We start from the raw sequence: 18960 nt of genomic DNA, 5'->3' as shown, positions 1-18960 counted from the left end.
CTTGGGCGGTTACAAACTAGATTTCGGAGTACAACCATCTCAGGAGTCCCTCGGCAGGGGTCGGCCGATTTACAATGACAAGAGTCATACTGCAGGCGGCGCTCCATATGCTTCTAACCGCAAAGAGTGTTGATCCCTGTTTTTCACATATCATTTGAATCGGGACAGTTCTCAGGCCTTTGTTTTCTTCTCACGTTCCGAAGCCAGTTGGCTCGGCCAGACCTATTCTGGCCTTAGAATCCTTTCAGTCTGTGATTGCTATTTTGAACAAGAAAGGGAGTTTTTACGTGTCCCTTGTCTTCAGAGATGCCTGTTTACTGATTTCCGTTGGACGGGCTTTTCTCAGATTCACATTACAGGATTCTCATTTTCACTGTCAGTCCTTTCCTCTCGGTCTCTCTTCCGCTACCACAGAGTTCAGGAAGATCACAGAATAACTCTCTTTCAAGGGCAGAAGGTGACGTTGGTTCCCTAAATGGACAATCTACTGCTGCTTTCCCACTCTGTACATTAGGTGGCTTCTGAATATCCGGAGGATCCAGGAGCTTCTGGTTCAACACAGATCCAATTTATGCTCCTCATAGACGTTTCTCAACTCGGTCCGTCAGAGGATTTTTCCTTCCTCGGCACCAGGTACTCTATTCCTTCAGTCAAGTTGCGACGCAATGAGTGGTCGCCTCCATTCCTCTCTGAGCGGGGGACAACATTCCTCTCTGAGCGGGGGACAACATTCCTCTCTGAGCGGGGGACAACAATCTTCTTTCCGGGTCAAGCCACCAGGTCAGACTCCCGGGTGAGAAAACATTCCCCGGAGTTTTGTCAGCTGGTCCGCTGTGGGCGGAGATTTCGGATCGACCTCAGGGCGTTCTGACTGACTTTTTAACCCTTTACTACTCTCGGGCGTGAGCTCGGGCAGTAGCCGAGGAGGCCCTCAGGGCTCCGGGGAGTTTTCTGGTTATTCTATCCTGCCTCCCTTTTTGATTTCTACCTCCGGTTCGGTAACACAGGAGGGGATTATGCGTGCTAGTCCTCTCGGTGGCTCTGGTTGGGCCACAGATGACTTGAAGATACAGATACACCTGTTGTCAGTAGAGGAGCCTTGGCTACTACCTCGACTGGACTGTCCACTTCAACAACTTTTCCTTGTTCAATCTTACACTGGTTCCGTGTAACCGTGTGACTGTTCACGAGACCTCAGAAGGGAGTAGTTCCCTAGGTTGGTTAGGCCTACCGGGCCCCGATTTCAGAAGTCTGTTACCTCTTCTCGCTTTTGCCACTTTTGGAAAACTGTATGGGACATAATAAGCATAAAAGGGGTTTTCCCCTTCTTTCAGTTACCATTCAGCCGTCATCTTTGGTTTCTCTGGGAGGTTTTGCTCCGCTGCGCTTCATACCACACTGACCTGAATTTTAGGTCTCTGTTTTTTTCGGTTTTCTTCCAAAAGAGATTAGCCTAGCGGCCGTAGGTTCGGCCTCTTTTTCAGGGAGTGCTCTATGGCATCTCCCCCGGCTGAGCTTCGGTCTCAGCGGTCGTTTCTTCCTGAGGGGATGTCCATTTTTCCGACAAATCTGACACTAGTGTTTTTTTGGTCCTCTTTGAATGTTGTCATGGCTCGCCGACTCTCCCTACAGAGGTCTTCGGCTATTCGACGAAGTGTTTTCTTCTTGGTGCTGTACAATGCTCCCGTGCTAAATAGCCGGGGTCCCAACATACGCTGAGCCGTTGGATACATCTGACCATCAGACAGTCTTCTTGGAGGTTGCTAGGGAGCCTCCGTATTCCATTTCAGCGCACTTAACGCGCGTTGTAAGACCTTCGTGGGCGGCTGCCCGTGGGGTCTCCATAAATAGTTTGTCGGGTGGCTACTTGCTCGGACCGACATTCCTCTTGTCAAATTCTACAAGTTTGACACTTTTGCGGCCTCTGCATCACAGTTTGGCCGAGCAGTTTTTACAGGACTCTCAGCGCTCTCCCGCCCGTTTTTGGGAGCTCTGGGACGTCCCCATTGTAACTACGCTCCAGTGGCCCCTAGTGGATGAAGGAGAAAACAGGATTTTGGAACTTACCGATAAATCCCTTTCTCCGATTCCACAGGGGCCACTGGACGCCCGCCCAGCGCTGTTCCCCCTTGTTTTTTGCCTAAAGGTTTGCAGATCAATATATGACTGCTTGTTGAGTTCAGGCTAGCCTGGTTTTTTGTCAGGTTCTGTTCCAGGTTGGGTTTAGGTTATCCTGGTTTACAGGGCGTCATTAACCTCCTCTACCTTACGGTTTGGTTTATTCCATCTCTCATCGGGCACAGTTTTACGTAGACTGGCTTGGAGGGGAGATAGTAGGGGAGGAGCTAGCCACAGGTTGAGAATTTTAAAGTGCCAGCTCCCAATTACTGCCTACTATATCCCCATTGTAACTAGAGATGAGCGGGTTCGGTTTCTCTGAATCCGAACCCGCCAGAACTTCATGTTTTTTTTCACGGGTCCGAGCGACTCGGATCTTCCCGCCTTGCTCGGTTAACCCGAGCGCGCCCGAACGTCATCATGACGCTGTCGGATTCTCGCGAGGCTCGGATTCTATCGCGAGACTCGGATTCTATATAAGGAGCCGCGCGTCGCCGCCATTTTCACACGTGCATTGAGATTGATAGGGAGAGGACGTGGCTGGCGTCCTCTCCATTTAGATTATAAGAGACTGAGAGAGATTTACTGGAGCTGACTAGGAGGAGTACTGTTACTGTAGAAGTGTAGAGACTGAGTGGAGAGAGTTTACTAGTGAGGACAGTGCAGTTTACTTTATAATCCGTTCTCTGCCTGAAAAAAGCGATACACAGCACACAGTGACTCAGTCACATACCATATCTGTGTGCACTGCTCAGGCTCAGGCCAGTGTGCTGCATCATCTATTATCTATATATAATATTATATATATCTGTCTGACTGCTCAGCTCACACAGCTTATAATTGTGGGGGAGACTGGGGAGCACTACTGCAGTGCCAGTTATAGGTTATAGCAGGAGCCAGGAGTACATAATATATTATATAGTGAGTGACCACCAGACACACAGTGCAGTTTATTTAATATATCCGTACTCTGCCTGAAAAAAGCGATACACACAGTGACTCAGTCAGTCACATACCATATCTGTGTGCACTGCTCAGGCTCAGGCCAGTGTGCTGCATCATCTATTATCTATATATAATATTATATATATCTGTCTGACTGCTCAGCTCACACAGCTTATAATTGTGGGGGAGACTGGGGAGCACTACTGCAGTGCCAGTTATAGGTTATAGCAGGAGCCAGGAGTACATAATATATTATATAGTGAGTGACCACCAGACACACAGTGCAGTTTATTTAATATATCCGTTCTCTGCCTGAAAAAAGCGATACACACAGTGACTCAGTCAGTCACATACCATATCTGTGTGCACTGCTCAGGCTCAGGCCAGTGTGCTGCATCATCTATTATCTATATATAATATTATATATATCTGTCTGACTGCTCAGCTCACACAGCTTATAATTGTGGGGGAGACTGGGGAGCACTACTGCAGTGCCAGTTATAGGTTATAGCAGGAGCCAGGAGTACATAATATATTATATAGTGAGTGACCACCAGACACACAGTGCAGTTTATTTAATATATCCGTTCTCTGCCTGAAAAAAGCGATACACACAGTGACTCAGTCAGTCACATACCATATCTGTGTGCACTGCTCAGGCTCAGGCCAGTGTGCTGCATCATCTATTATCTATATATAATATTATATATATCTGTCTGACTGCTCAGCTCACACAGCTTATAATTGTGGGGGAGACTGGGGAGCACTACTGCAGTGCCAGTTATAGGTTATAGCAGGAGCCAGGAGTACATATTATATTAAAATTAAACAGTGCACACTTTTGCTGCAGGAGTGCCACTGCCAGTGTGACTGACCAGTGACCTGACCACACTGACCACCAGTATAGTTAGTAGTATACTTATATTGTGATTGCCTGAAAAAGTTAAACACTCGTCGTGTGACTTCACTTGTGTGTTTTTTTTTTTTTTATTCTAGAAAAATAAAACTCATTCTGCTGACAGACAGTGTCCAGCAGGTCCATCATTATATAATATATAATATATACCTGTCCGGCTGCAGTAGTGATATATATATATTTTTTATATCATTTATCATCCAGTCGCAGCAGACACAGTACGGTAGTTCACGGCTGTGGCTACCTCTGTGTCTCTGCACTCGGCAGGCAGTCCGTCCATAATTGTAATACCACCTAACCGTGGATTTTTTTCATTCTTCTTTATACATACATAGTTACATAGACATCTTCTCTTTATCAACCAGTCTATATTAGCTGCAGACACAGTACAGTACGGTAGTTCACGGCTGTGGCTACCTCTGTGTCTGCACTCGGCAGGCAGTCCGTCCATAATTGTATACCACCTAACCGTGGTTTTTTTTCATTCTTCTTTATACATACATAGTTACATAGACATCTTCTCTTTATCAACCAGTCTATATTAGCTGCAGACACAGTACAGTACGGTAGTTCACGGCTGTGGCTACCTCTGTGTCTGCACTCGGCAGGCAGTCCGTCCATAATTGTATACCACCTAACCGTGGATTTTTTTTCATTCTTCTTTATATATACATAGTTACATAGACATCTTCTCTTTATCAACCAGTCTATATTAGCTGCAGACACAGTACAGTACGGTAGTTCACGGCTGTGGCTACCTCTGTGTCTGCACTCGGCAGGCAGTCCGTCCATAATTGTATACCACCTAACCGTGGATTTTTTTTCATTCTTCTTTATACATACATAGTTACATAGACATCTTCTCTTTATCAACCAGTCTATATTAGCTGCAGACACAGTACAGTACGGTAGTTCACGGCTGTGGCTACCTCTGTGTCTGCACTCGGCAGGCAGTCCGTCCATAATTGTATACCACCTAACCGTGGATTTTTTTCAGTCTTCTTTATACATACATAGTTACATAGACATCTTCTCTTTATCAACCAGTCTATATTAGCTGCAGACACAGTACAGTACGGTAGTTCACGGCTGTGGCTACCTCTGTGTCTGCACTCGGCAGGCAGTCCGTCCATAATTGTATACCACCTAACCGTGGATTTTTTTCAGTCTTCTTTATACATACATAGTTACATAGACATCTTCTCTTTATCAACCAGTCTATATTAGCTGCAGACACAGTACAGTACGGTAGTTCACGGCTGTGGCTACCTCTGTGTCTGCAGTCGGCAGGCAGTCCATAATTGTATACTAGTATCCATCTCCATTGTTTACCTGAGGTGCCTTTTAGTTGTGCCTATTAAAATATGGAGAACAAAAATGTTGAGGTTCCAAAATTAGGGAAAGATCAAGATCCACTTCCACCTCGTGCTGAAGCTGCTGCCACTAGTCATGGCCGAGACGATGAAATGCCAGCAACGTCGTCTGCCAAGGCCGATGCCCAATGTCATAGTACAGAGCATGTCAAATCCAAAACACCAAATATCAGAAAAAAAAGGACTCCAAAACCTAAAATAAAATTGTCGGAGGAGAAGCGTAAACTTGCCAATATGCCATTTACCACACGGAGTGGCAAGGAACGGCTGAGGCCCTGGCCTATGTTCATGGCTAGTGGTTCAGCTTCACATGAGGATGGAAGCACTCAGCCTCTCGCTAGAAAAATGAAAAGACTCAAGCTGGCAAAAGCAGCACAGCAAAGAACTGTGCATTCTTCGAAATCCCAAATCCACAAGGAGAGTCCAATTGTGTCGGTTGCGATGCCTGACCTTCCCAACACTGGACGTGAAGAGCATGCGCCTTCCACCATTTGCACGCCCCCTGCAAGTGCTGGAAGGAGCACCCGCAGTCCAGTTCCTGATAGTCAGATTGAAGATGTCAGTGTTGAAGTACACCAGGATGAGGAGGATATGGGTGTTGCTGGCGCTGGGGAGGAAATTGACCAGGAGGATTCTGATGGTGAGGTGGTTTGTTTAAGTCAGGCACCCGGGGAGACACCTGTTGTCCGTGGGAGGAATATGGCCGTTGACATGCCAGGTGAAAATACCAAAAAAATCAGCTCTTCGGTGTGGAGGTATTTCACCAGAAATGCGGACAACAGGTGTCAAGCCGTGTGTTCCCTTTGTCAAGCTGTAATAAGTAGGGGTAAGGACGTTAACCACCTCGGAACATCCTCCCTTATACGTCACCTGCAGCGCATTCATAATAAGTCAGTGACAAGTTCAAAAACTTTGGGTGACAGCGGAAGCAGTCCACTGACCAGTAAATCCCTTCCTCTTGTAACCAAGCTCACGCAAACCACCCCACCAACTCCCTCAGTGTCAATTTCCTCCTTCCCCAGGAATGCCAATAGTCCTGCAGGCCATGTCACTGGCAATTCTGACGAGTCCTCTCCTGCCTGGGATTCCTCCGATGCATCCTTGCGTGTAACGCCTACTGCTGCTGGCGCTGCTGTTGTTGCCGCTGGGAGTCGATGGTCATCCCAGAGGGGAAGTCGTAAGCCCACTTGTACTACTTCCAGTAAGCAATTGACTGTTCAACAGTCCTTTGCGAGGAAGATGAAATATCACAGCAGTCATCCTACTGCAAAGCGGATAACTGAGGCCTTGACAACTATGTTGGTGTTAGACGTGCGTCCGGTATCCGCCGTTAGTTCACAGGGAACTAGACAATTTATTGAGGCAGTGTGCCCCCGTTACCAAATACCATCTAGGTTCCACTTCTCTAGGCAGGCGATACCGAAAATGTACACAGACCTCAGAAAAAGAGTCACCAGTGTCCTAAAAAATGCAGCTGTACCCAATGTCCACTTAACCACGGACATGTGGACAAGTGGAGCAGGGCAGGGTCAGGACTATATGACTGTGACAGCCCACTGGGTAGATGTATGGACTCCCGCCGCAAGAACAGCAGCGGCGGCACCAGTAGCAGCATCTCGCAAACGCCAACTCTTTCCTAGGCAGGCTACGCTTTGTATCACCGGTTTCCAGAATACGCACACAGCTGAAAACCTCTTACGGCAACTGAGGAAGATCATCGCGGAATGGCTTACCCCAATTGGACTCTCCTGTGGATTTGTGGCATCGGACAACGCCAGCAATATTGTGTGTGCATTAAATATGGGCAAATTCCAGCACGTCCCATGTTTTGCACATACCTTGAATTTGGTGGTGCAGAATTTTTTAAAAAACGACAGGGGCGTGCAAGAGATGCTGTCGGTGGCCAGAAAAATTGCGGGACACTTTCGGCGTACAGGCACCACGTACAGAAGACTGGAGCACCACCAAAAACTACTGAACCTGCCCTGCCATCATCTGAAGCAAGAAGTGGTAACGAGGTGGAATTCAACCCTCTATATGCTTCAGAGGTTGGAGGAGCAGCAAAAGGCCATTCAAGCCTATACAATTGAGCACGATATAGGAGGTGGAATGCACCTGTCTCAAGTGCAGTGGAGAATGATTTCAACGTTGTGCAAGGTTCTGATGCCCTTTGAACTTGCCACACGTGAAGTCAGTTCAGACACTGCCAGCCTGAGTCAGGTCATTCCCCTCATCAGGCTTTTGCAGAAGAAGCTGGAGGCATTGAAGAAGGAGCTAAAAGGGAGCGATTCCGCTAGGCATGTGGGACTTGTGGATGCAGCCCTTAATTCGCTTAACAAGGATTCACGGGTGGTCAATCTGTTGAAATCAGAGCACTACATTTTGGCCACCGTGCTCGATCCTAGATTTAAAGCCTACCTTGGATCTCTCTTTCCGGCAGACACAAGTCTGCTGGGGTGCAAAGACCTGCTGGTGACAAAATTGTCAAGTCAAGCGGAACGCGACCTGTCAACATCTCCTCCTTCACATTCTCCCGCAACTGGGGGTGCGAGGAAAAGGCTCAGAATTCCGAGCCCACCCGCTGGCGGTGATGCAGGGCAGTCTGGAGCGACTGCTGATGCTGACATCTGGTCCGGACTGAAGGACCTGACAACGATTACGGACATGTCGTCTACTGTCACTGCATATGATTCTCTCAACATTGATAGAATGGTGGAGGATTATATGAGTGACCGCATCCAAGTAGGCACGTCACACAGTCCGTACTTATACTGGCAGGAAAAAGAGGCAATTTGGAGGCCCTTGCACAAACTGGCTTTATTCTACCTAAGTTGCCCTCCCACAAGTGTGTACTCCGAAAGAGTGTTTAGTGCCGCCGCTCACCTTGTCAGCAATCGGCGTACGAGGTTACATCCAGAAAATGTGGAGAAGATGATGTTCATTAAAATGAATTATAATCAATTCCTCCGCGGAGACATTGACCAGCAGCAATTGCCTCCACAAAGTACACAGGGAGCTGAGATGGTGGATTCCAGTGGGGACGAATTGATAATCTGTGAGGAGGGGGATGTACACGGTGATATATCGGAGGGTGAAGATGAGGTGGACATCTTGCCTCTGTAGAGCCAGTTTGTGCAAGGAGAGATTAATTGCTTCTTTTTTGGGGGGGGTCCAAACCAACCCGTCATATCAGTCACAGTCGTGTGGCAGACCCTGTCACTGAAATGATGGGTTGGTTAAAGTGTGCATGTCCTGTTTTGTTTATACAACATAAGGGTGGGTGGGAGGGCCCAAGGACAATTCCATCTTGCACCTCTTTTTTCTTTTCTTTTTCTTTGCATCATGTGCTGATTGGGGAGGGTTTTTTGGAAGGGACATCCTGCGTGACACTGCAGTGCCACTCCTAGATGGGCCCGGTGTTTGTGTCGGCCACTAGGGTCGCTAATCTTACTCACACAGTCAGCTACCTCATTGCGCCTCTTTTTTTCTTTGCGTCATGTGCTGTTTGGGGAGGGTTTTTTGGAAGGGACATCCTGCGTGACACTGCAGTGCCACTCCTAGATGGGCCCGGTGTTTGTGTCGGCCACTAGGGTCGCTAATCTTACTCACACAGCTACCTCATTGCGCCTCTTTTTTTCTTTGCGTCATGTGCTGTTTGGGGAGGGTTTTTTGGAAGGGCCATCCTGCGTGACACTGCAGTGCCACTCCTAGATGGGCCCGGTGTTTGTGTCGGCCACTAGGGTCGCTAATCTTACTCACACAGCTACCTCATTGCGCCTCTTTTTTTCTTTGCGTCATGTGCTGTTTGGGGAGGGTTTTTTGGAAGGGACATCCTGCGTGACACTGCAGTGCCACTCCTAGATGGGCCCGGTGTTTGTGTCGGCCACTAGGGTCGCTTATCTTACTCACACAGCGACCTCGGTGCAAATTTTAGGACTAAAAATAATATTGTGAGGTGTGAGGTATTCAGAATAGACTGAAAATGAGTGTAAATTATGGTTTTTGAGGTTAATAATACTTTGGGATCAAAATGACCCCCAAATTCTATGATTTAAGCTGTTTTTTAGTGTTTTTTGAAAAAAACACCCGAATCCAAAACACACCCGAATCCGACAAAAAAAATTCGGTGAGGTTTTGCCAAAACGCGTTCGAACCCAAAACACGGCCGCGGAACCGAACCCAAAACCAAAACACAAAACCCGAAAAATTTCAGGCGCTCATCTCTAATTGTAACTACGCTCCAGTGGCCCCTGTGGAATCGGAGAAAGGGATTTATCGGTAAGTACCAAAATCCTGTTATAAGGGCAGCCCTGTGTTTTGGTAGACGCAACATTATCTTTAGATTTATTCATATCAATACAGTACTTTACAACTGGGGACAATCTCAGTCATAAATCAAGACTGAGTATCACCAAGCAGATAAAAGAGGTCAGAGGGCCCTGCTCACATGCTTACAATGTATAGGACACTAGTAGTCTGATATCATGAGGTTAGGTGCCGCCACAATAGGTGAAGCTACAAAGCAACAAGGAAAAAAAGTGCTTGCTGGAGTTATGCGACCCGCTGACCCAGTCGCACAGTAATGTTGGTTTAGGGTCAGAGGGATCATTGTTTGAGTTCCACATAATTTTTGGGTAGACTGTGTAGGGTTGGCAGTCTGACTAGAGAGGTTACGAAGAAGATTGTGCTGTCAGCGGGACTACCGGGGGGAAGGGGGGTGTACTAATTAATTGGGCCCTGGCCAGCGGCTGAGAGAGATAAATGTCCCCCTTTGCAGTGTGTGCCGTCAAGCAGACATTTTTTCCCCCGTAGTGGACATGGCCCAGCACCCTTCCGTGGCAGTCTCCATGGCCCGGACTGTTAGCTGCATCTCCTCTGCCACTATTATGTTGGGGAGACACGCCCAATCCTAGGATCTGACGAAGCTGCACCACCTCACCCCAACCGAGATGAGGGGGAGAGCTGCCAGGGCCTGTGCTGGTCCTACATACTGTACTACTCACTGTGATGATGTAAAACCTCCAATGTCCTATTTTCTAAGTTAATTAATGCCATAATGTCAGGAAAGGTGTAATGCAGTAAGGTGCACATCTGAGCATAGGCCGATGTTTGACCTTATGATACGCTTGTGTACAGGGGTAAACAGGGGTGGATTGGGATCAAAAACCAGCCCAGGAAATGTATTGAAGCAGCCCTAATAGGAAGGGGGTGGGGGGTTTGTTGAGGGGGTGGAGTCTGTGAAGTGGGTGGGATTATTGCTAAGAAGGCCTAATGAAATGTAGGCGTGCAGCAAAATTTTAGGGGTGTAGCTTCATGGGGAAGGGGTGTGGCCACATAATAGTGCCAATTCACATTACACCACACAGTAGTGCCGCTTTTACACATTGCACCAGGTAGAACCTCCTATACACACTGCGCCAGGTAGAGCATGTTATACATATTGCGCCAGATAGAGCATGTTCTACACTTTGTGCCAGGTAGAGCATGGTATACACTTTGCGCCAGGCAGAGCACATTATACACATTGCACCAGGTAAAGCACATTATACACATTGCGCCAGGCAGAGCACATTATACACATTGCACCAGGTAAAGAACATTTTTAGACATTGCACCAGGTAGAGCATGTTATACACTTTGCGCCAAGCAGAGCACATTATACACATTACACTAGGTAATGCACATAATAATTCTGAGTTGATCGCAGCAGCAAGTTTATTAGCAATTGGGCAAAACCAGGGCAGATATAACATTTGCAGAGAGAGTTAGATTTGGGTGGGTTATTTAGTTTCTGTGCAGGGTAAATACTACCGGCTTTATTTCTACACTGCAATTTAGATTTCAGTTTGAACACACCCCACCCAAATCTAACGTGGCGTCTGAAAAAACGCAGGCGTGGCTGGGCGTTCGCTGGGCGGGTGTATGACGTCAAATCCGGGCACGAATAGGCTAAAGTGATCGCAAGCGCTGAGTAGGTTCAGAGCTACTCTGAAACTGCACAAACTGTTATTGCAAAGTTCGGCTGAACATGCGTTTGCACTTCTGCTAAGCTAAAATACACTCCCCAGTACGCGGCTGCAAAAACTAGCTTGCGAGCGATCAACTCCCACCAAAGTACCAGCAAATCAGCTCATAACTGTCATTTTTCAAACCCAGCTTGTGACATGGCAGTTTGAAACTGATTGGCTGGTACTTTATCTCAGTCCACTTTTTGTACATCCAAGGCTTAGTAAATAGACCCCCAAAGTATCTGAGAAATAGGTTCTTTACATGTTTGTTGAGCACTCACTATACTTTATATCCTCGCTGGGACACCATCGTATCGGATACTCAGTCCTGGCAAGAATAACATTTTGACTCGCTGTGAATAGCGGAAACAATAGTAGACTTATGAAAAATGGTAAATATATTCTATAAGACAGACGCCAAATAAAAACTCCAATATTGATGTTATTATATATGAAGTGATACCTTTTAAAAATTAAGGAGCTTTTTTATCAACAAGCTTCATCAAATGCAATGAGTTTTAAAACTTGTTGCATATGATAAATGGTGCTCCAGCCAATCAGCTCCTAGCTGTCATGTGTTTGAAAAATTACAATTGGGAGTTGATTGGCTGGAGCACTATTTATCTTATGCAACGAGTTTGTGTATGATAAAACTCATTGATAAATTAGCCTTTATATGCTTTTATTTATTCATTTTAATTCTAGACAAAATATAGCAGACAGGGTATGCTGAGACATGTTGTCCTCCAATAGCTGGTGGGCCACCTGTTATGTACCCCTACATATTATAGGACATTGTGTCTTGGCATGCTCATGGTGCCTCACAACTTTTGTCATCAATTCCTGTATATTTTTATTTAGTTTGTTCCTCGGGGGCGGAGTCTCAGCTCCTGCCTTCCATAAGTCATAAAACAGATCTACTTAAACCATTTTCCTTGCTTTTTACTGTACTGGTAAGCATGCCAACATTCAGTGTTTATTGTTAGGGGCCATATTTGCACACAGACAGACACACTGCCAGTAGGTCTGATGGCTGTAGGGTGAGCAACATACAGGATCCATATAGTCTATATTTACACCCGGTATAAGTTACAGGCTCTGCGTTACAGTCATCTGTGTATCTGTCTCCTAGAGTGTAGATGGCTGTGATGTGAGGAGCGTGAACATCCAGTGGCTCCGAGCCCAGATGGGCATCGTGTCCCAGGAGCCCATGTTGTTTGACTGCAGCATAGCGGAGAACATTGCCTATGGAGATAACAGCAGGACGGTGCCACAAGAAGAGATTGAACGAGCAGCCATTGCAGCCAATATCCAGAGCTTCATTGAAACACTCCCGGATGTGAGTCTCTGCTGTGTCCCTGTAATGGCTCATCATGCTGGTAGAATATGAGTATGTCCTCGGTATTGATTGCTTGCTGTAGACATGGGGAGGGGGTGGGGGGTAAAGTGGAGAGAGGTAATGTAGCAACCAATCAGCTTGTCATTTAACAGGCTGTATTTAAAAAAGGACAGAAGTTGTTTAGTTGGGGCTTTATCTCGATACAAGGTTTGATGCATCTATCTTAAGGGCTGAAGCACAGCTGAATGTAAGTCTAATTTGCGGATGTATTGTGCATGGTAAACAAGTATTGTGTAATAAAAGGTGTGCTGGTGGAACTGCGGGCTATGCAGATTTCTGTGTACATGTCATTATGCCTGTTGTCCAGACAGATCTTGTTGCACCTAGTATACGGCTGGTGCACATACTGATAACGATGATAACTATGAAATGAAGAGTACTGATAGGGGTGGTGCACATGCTGATAACGATGATAACTATGAAATGAAGAGTAGGAAAAAACTGTGTTCCCTAATGCACACCGAGTGAAAAATATTACTACATAATAGTCAGATAATACGGAGATCTTAGTTGTGTATATCTGCAGATATAGGGTTAAGCCCCCAGGCCGATCGACAACGCTTCTCCGTCACTGGTGGTCACTAATACTAGGTATGGGTCTGGGGTGCAGGACCCCACGATGTCGGCACAGGTCGGCCACCCCAGGTCAGCACACACAGGTGAGAATTAATAGGGGTTAATAAGAAGCACAGAAGTGCTATGTAAGTGGTGTGATTAAAATAATATATACAAAGTGATAGGGAAAATCATATGTGTTAATAAAGTGTTAGGGTGTGCCGACCTGAAGCAGCCCAGCCACACCGACACAGGGGCCACCGCACCCCACACCCAAATTCCCAGTGTAAGGCCATTACCATGTGGCCTTACACTGGGAATTTAACCCAGACATATTTGTAATTATTTATGGGGTGGGTGTGGGGTGCGGTGGCCCCTGTGTCGGTATGGCTGGGCTGCTTCAGGTCGGCACACCCTAACACTTTATTAACACTTATTATTTTTCCTATCACTTTGTATATATTATTTTAATCACACCACTTACATAGCACTTCTGTGCTTCTTATTAACCCCTATTAATTCTCACCTGTGTGCTGACCTGGGGTGGTCGACCTGTGCCGACATCGTGGGGTCCTGCACCCCAGGCCCATACCTAGTATCAGGGACCCCCAGTGACGGAGAAGCCTTGTCGATCGGCCTGGGGGCTTAACCCTATATCTGCAGATATACGCAACTAAGATCTCCGTATTATCTGACTATTATTATGTAGTAATATTATTCACTCAGTGTGCATTAGGGAACACTGTTTTTTTCCTACACAGAATTACCCCTCCCCTTTTAGCACCTGAGTGACATTACAATCTGATTGAGCAGCTTTCCACTTTGTGTATGAAATGAAGAGTACTGATAGGGGTGGTGTGACCGCAGAGATGAATACAACACTCTACATTCAGTGCAGGGGGTGTGACGGACATCTTGCATTCAACTTGACTCTCGTCGGCCCATAGTGAATAAAATTACTGGTGCTTCGTACTTCAACAAACAGATGAATGCAGATTTATAGTCAAGTCTATATATTATTCACAATTAATATTTTTATTCTAATTCAGAAACAACAGATCATGAGGCATGATCCCTTTTCATAATTCAGGGCTACTTTGTCCATCATTATTAGCGATATTGAATAATTAAATGTAGTGTATGTATTTATGCACCTAATTACTGTTCTCTCCCACCCACCCCCTTTTCTCGGCTGTGACAGAAATACAATACCTGCGTTGGAGATAAGGGCAACCAGCTCTCCGGGGGTCAGAAGCAGCGGATCGCCATAGCCCGTGCTCTTGTGCGTCAACCCAAAATCCTGCTTCTGGATGAGGCCACATCAGCTCTGGATACAGAGAGCGAAAAGGTGAGATAGAACTCCATAGGCTTATTGGATTGTGCAATAGTTGCTATGACTACTGATATTATAGATCACATTTTGTTTTTACAGAGGTTGTTTCAACAGCAGTGGACGATATAACACCCACTGCTGCTACTTAGGCCTTGATGATTCCAAGAGGTTGTTGGATTATATGTGTGGTGGTTTTATAGCAGAGTGAATGTACACATCAGCGGAGACAACGAATAGCCCAGCGTAGCACACAGGTCACCAGCCGGTGACTGTATCTGGGTAACAGTGCAGGATGTAAGTGGTACCAGGTTCTCTAGCAGTAATAGCAGCTCTCCTGCGGTGTGGAACAGTGGTAATCACTAGTCTCTCTGGAGATAAGTGGAAGATGTCCATCTCCCACTGTGGCACTTTAATATAGTGACAAGGTGGTGCGCAGTAATAGGGTTGGCAGCCATCTTGGTTAGGGATTTGAAACCTCCCTGTAAGAACCTAGGTAAGGACTATGCGCAGTAGTGCTCTCCAACTCCAACAGCAGTGAGATCACTGTCGTCCTGTTGATTGCAGCCATGGCCTGAGCACATGTCGGACACTTGATTACACACTACAGTTCACATTCAGCAGTAACACCAGTTTTAAACCTGTATAGTAGATCCATTTCTGGGAGACCAGTTAGCTGTATGGTCACTCTGTCTTATCTTTGTTTCCAGATTGACCAGTTCATAATTGATTTTGCCTTTCCCTACAGGTTGTACAAGAAGCTCTGGACAAAGCGCGGGAGGGCCGCACGTGTATTGTGATTGCCCACCGGCTCTCTACCATTCAGAATGCAGATAAAATAGCTGTGATCCAGAATGGGAGAGTCGTGGAACAGGGGACACATCAACAGCTGCTGCAGCAGAAAGGGGTCTATCACTCACTAGTAACAATACAGCTCGGATCCACATGAGGTGGAGACAGAGGAAAAGGTTGTTTACGGATTTGGATGTCCTGAGAATGGTCGAAATACAACACTCCTAAGGGAAGCGCGTTATGGAAATGTTGCCTGTGTTCCACATACATGGTTAAGAGGGATACGGAGAGGGGGGAAGACACCTGTGTCAGTCCTGGTACAGGTTACAGCAGAGCTGAAGGGATTTGTGTGATTATGGGAATAGTCAACAAGTAGGAGGTGGTATCTCTGCCTTGAGGCCTAGCTATAAGGGAACACATTTCAGCACCAACCACAATGTCTCTCACCCTCCCTTCTGTCAGACCTCTGAGCAAAAGTCTTGTACACTCTTTCACTGCCAGTATACTCGCGTAGAATCTGATGTAGAGAAATGCTGCCAGCTCTGTTGTTGCATTTTATTGTGTTATCTGTATCTGACATCTGTAACTGTGTACACCTGATGCAAAGGATTTGTTTTACACTCTATATTAATGGCAAATGACAAAAACAAGTCTCTCAATTACCAATTAAGTGGTGCAGATGTGGCAATCATTTACATTTGTATTACTGTCTCTATAGCAATTGTCACAGTGACCTCTTCAATTTTTACATTGGCTTTAAAATCTAAATATACATTGCCTATGGCCTAATCGGGATGAAGTCAGAGCTTAGTGCTTAGGGCCCGATTCAGTGTATGCTAGTGTCACCGCCGCAGCTGCTGTGTGATAATATGCAAATGACACAGCCACCTGGATTTATATTAAGACCAGCGTACTAAGACATTGGTGGCAGATTAGTGGATTATCTGGCTTCTGAGTAGCCCTATGGTCACACAGCGTGGCCGCTGGAAGTGAGACACTTGAGCCACTGTTATTGCGTACATGATCACATAAACAGGCTGATATATGCCCCGACACGCGACACGCCTGCATTATTTGCCACCAATTCCCATAATTGCCCCCAAATAGTCCCAGACTGTCAATCACTTAGCAAATAAATCCTCACTGCATCCTCCATCGCACGACCACCGCGACACATGCGCACTGCGACCTAGATGTGTGCGTAGTCGGACGATTATCTGCAAATACATCAGGTTTGTGTACATCTCTGAATCAGACCTTTATTGCCTAAAACAAAAGAAACTGTAATTCTTACAGATCATGGCTGAGTCCTAACATTGGGGATTAATTTGTTACCACTCATGGATATTCAGTATTTGGGAAAGATGGATCTAAGGACCAGATTCAATTCAAATACTGCATCTTACTGTATTCAGAATCTGCTTGCGCCTCCATTCTGTCTGCAGAATCCTGCTTCTATAGTTTATGTGTGGAAACAGCAGGAATGTGCCCTGGCAGCATCTGCGCTTAATCATATCTGCCCCTAAGAAAGGAAATGGAGGGAGGGGAATCTTATTCTAAGTATAATAAGATTCCCTGCAATAACTCTTATGCTCCTTCTAAATCCATGCTGTGGAGACCACGGATGGTGTTGTTTTATTGGTATTCATGTTCTGCAGCCTCTTCTTTGGTTTTTCCTTGGTTGGAACGTCAGTTGTGGGAATCGTCTGTCTGAAGCAGTCTTCCTATTCACGCCTAATGGAAATCAGTGTAGAAGGAAACACAATCAGCTGAATGGTGCTTTATTCTTTAATTTGGAAAATTTAATTTTGATGCTCAGGTGCTGGGACACTGGAGCTAAACTAGTCTCACTCTATTTATCAGGAAGAGTCTGTGTCAGAGGAAGAGTCTGTGTCAGAGGAAGAGTCTGTGTTAGCCTCTGGCTCCAGCTTCAGCCACCTAGATGTTACTAGTGGGGTCCCACAATGGTCCTGACCTGGGGCCATTATGGTTTTCCATATCCACTGCAAATATGAACAGTGTGTAAATCATCATCTATTCATATCCGCACTGGTGACACTATCCTGTCTCCACACAACTCCAGCTTTTCGGATCCCCACATCATACTACTCTCCTGAAGCGGCCAGGAGATTCCTGAATGTTGAGTGGCGCTCCCAGCCACCTAGAAGGGCATTCAAGTCTCCTGGAGTTGCGCTGCATATACCAGATTCCCGAGTAAAGTGGGTGGTCTGGGTGGCCTTTTACGTGATTTGCGCATTACCCTTTTATGCAGCGACCCGCCCTCGTTGCGCAGCCCTGTCTGTCACTTCTCAGAGGGGCAGCCAAAAAGTTGGCAAGAATGTCTTACTGCAATCTGATCTCTCCCGTGTGGAACGTGGGATAACTACTTCTGGCTGTGAACACTAATAGAAAATGATCCTTGTTAGTTCGCACAAACGGTTTAACTTGCACTTACACCAAATGTATTAAAGCAAAATCTGATGCAGAGCCTGATTAAGACCCTTTGAGGCCCTGAGTAATATACTCGTATAGGGGGCCCGTTTACACTGTATTTGGTAAAGAAAATAACACAAATGGATTACAGTAATCCAGGCCCCTCAGTGCTGGTTGGGCCTTAGGCAGGAGCCTAGGTTGGATGATCCAGCTCTGTTCTCACATCATATCCAAATATAAATACTAGGCTATATGGCATGAGCTTCATTTGGTTTACATATAGACAACCTGACATCTATAATGAACTGCACACTGGGGTTACTCTATAGGAAGAAATCCGGCCTAATTCTGCACTGCACAGATGCTAATGTAATTATAGTCTATGCGGGTGTTGCTTATGGAACTGCCCCTCTAATACACCACAGCAAGCTTTATACTTCAGTCTGCCATCTTGTGTGTTACTACAAAACACATCAATAGGTTTCCATTTTGGGATTCTAGATTTGTTCCCTTTGTCTGTTTCTCCATCAGATACATTTTGGTCTTACCCCTGTAACTATAAACATTTACCACATAAGATCTACTTCCAGATACCTGCTAATGTTTCCTAAATTCAGTGTGCAGCTGAGATGCTCTATCTTCCCCTAATGAGTCCCCATATGTGGAGCAACTTACCTGGGACATTTAAATCTGACGCCTGTCTGACACCTTTCAAAGCTTCCTTCATTTGCCACTGTAAACGTGTTTGTGATTGTCATGCTTAATGTCTTTTCTCTGTAATAGGGTTGCGGCTGTTTATTTACAGAACATAATTGACAGGTTACGCTCAATGTATTTATTCCTGGTAAAATTCTTAAAGTAAAATAAAATTATTATTTTTTTACAAATTTGTACAAATGACTTTCAATTCAACTCTTTATTTCTAGCCCTCATACAGTATGTAGCATTTCATTTATTACCTCCTCTATAAGTATTATATAACTATACATTGGGTACGAGATCCGGACAGTCTGAATGCTGATGGTCAGAATACTGTCAGTGGCATCTTGACAGCCAGAGTACTGACACTTCTTCATAAGTAACCTAACCCT

The 18960-nt window shown here is 45.8% G+C and overlaps 1 protein-coding gene across 1 annotated transcript in view; it reads left to right on the top strand.

Annotated features, from left to right (window-relative positions):
• The window catches only part of LOC134929556 (ATP-dependent translocase ABCB1-like), a 270024-nt gene extending 251268 nt beyond the window's left edge, over positions 1 to 18756 (top strand). Inside the window, exons 23-25 of the mRNA XM_063925150.1 lie at positions 12493 to 12699; positions 14516 to 14662; positions 15393 to 18756. Of these exons, the coding sequence (XP_063781220.1) occupies positions 12493 to 12699; positions 14516 to 14662; positions 15393 to 15593 (555 nt within the window). The 3' untranslated portion in view covers positions 15594 to 18756. The remainder of the gene's footprint in view (positions 1 to 12492; positions 12700 to 14515; positions 14663 to 15392) is intronic.
• The last annotated feature ends 204 nt before the right edge of the window (positions 18757 to 18960 follow it).

Source organism: Pseudophryne corroboree, chromosome 5, assembly GCF_028390025.1.
Source record: "Pseudophryne corroboree isolate aPseCor3 chromosome 5, aPseCor3.hap2, whole genome shotgun sequence".
NCBI lineage: Eukaryota > Metazoa > Chordata > Amphibia > Anura > Myobatrachidae > Pseudophryne > Pseudophryne corroboree.
The sequence above is the reverse complement of the archived record's forward strand: the minus strand, read 5'-3'. Positions and strand labels throughout refer to the sequence as shown.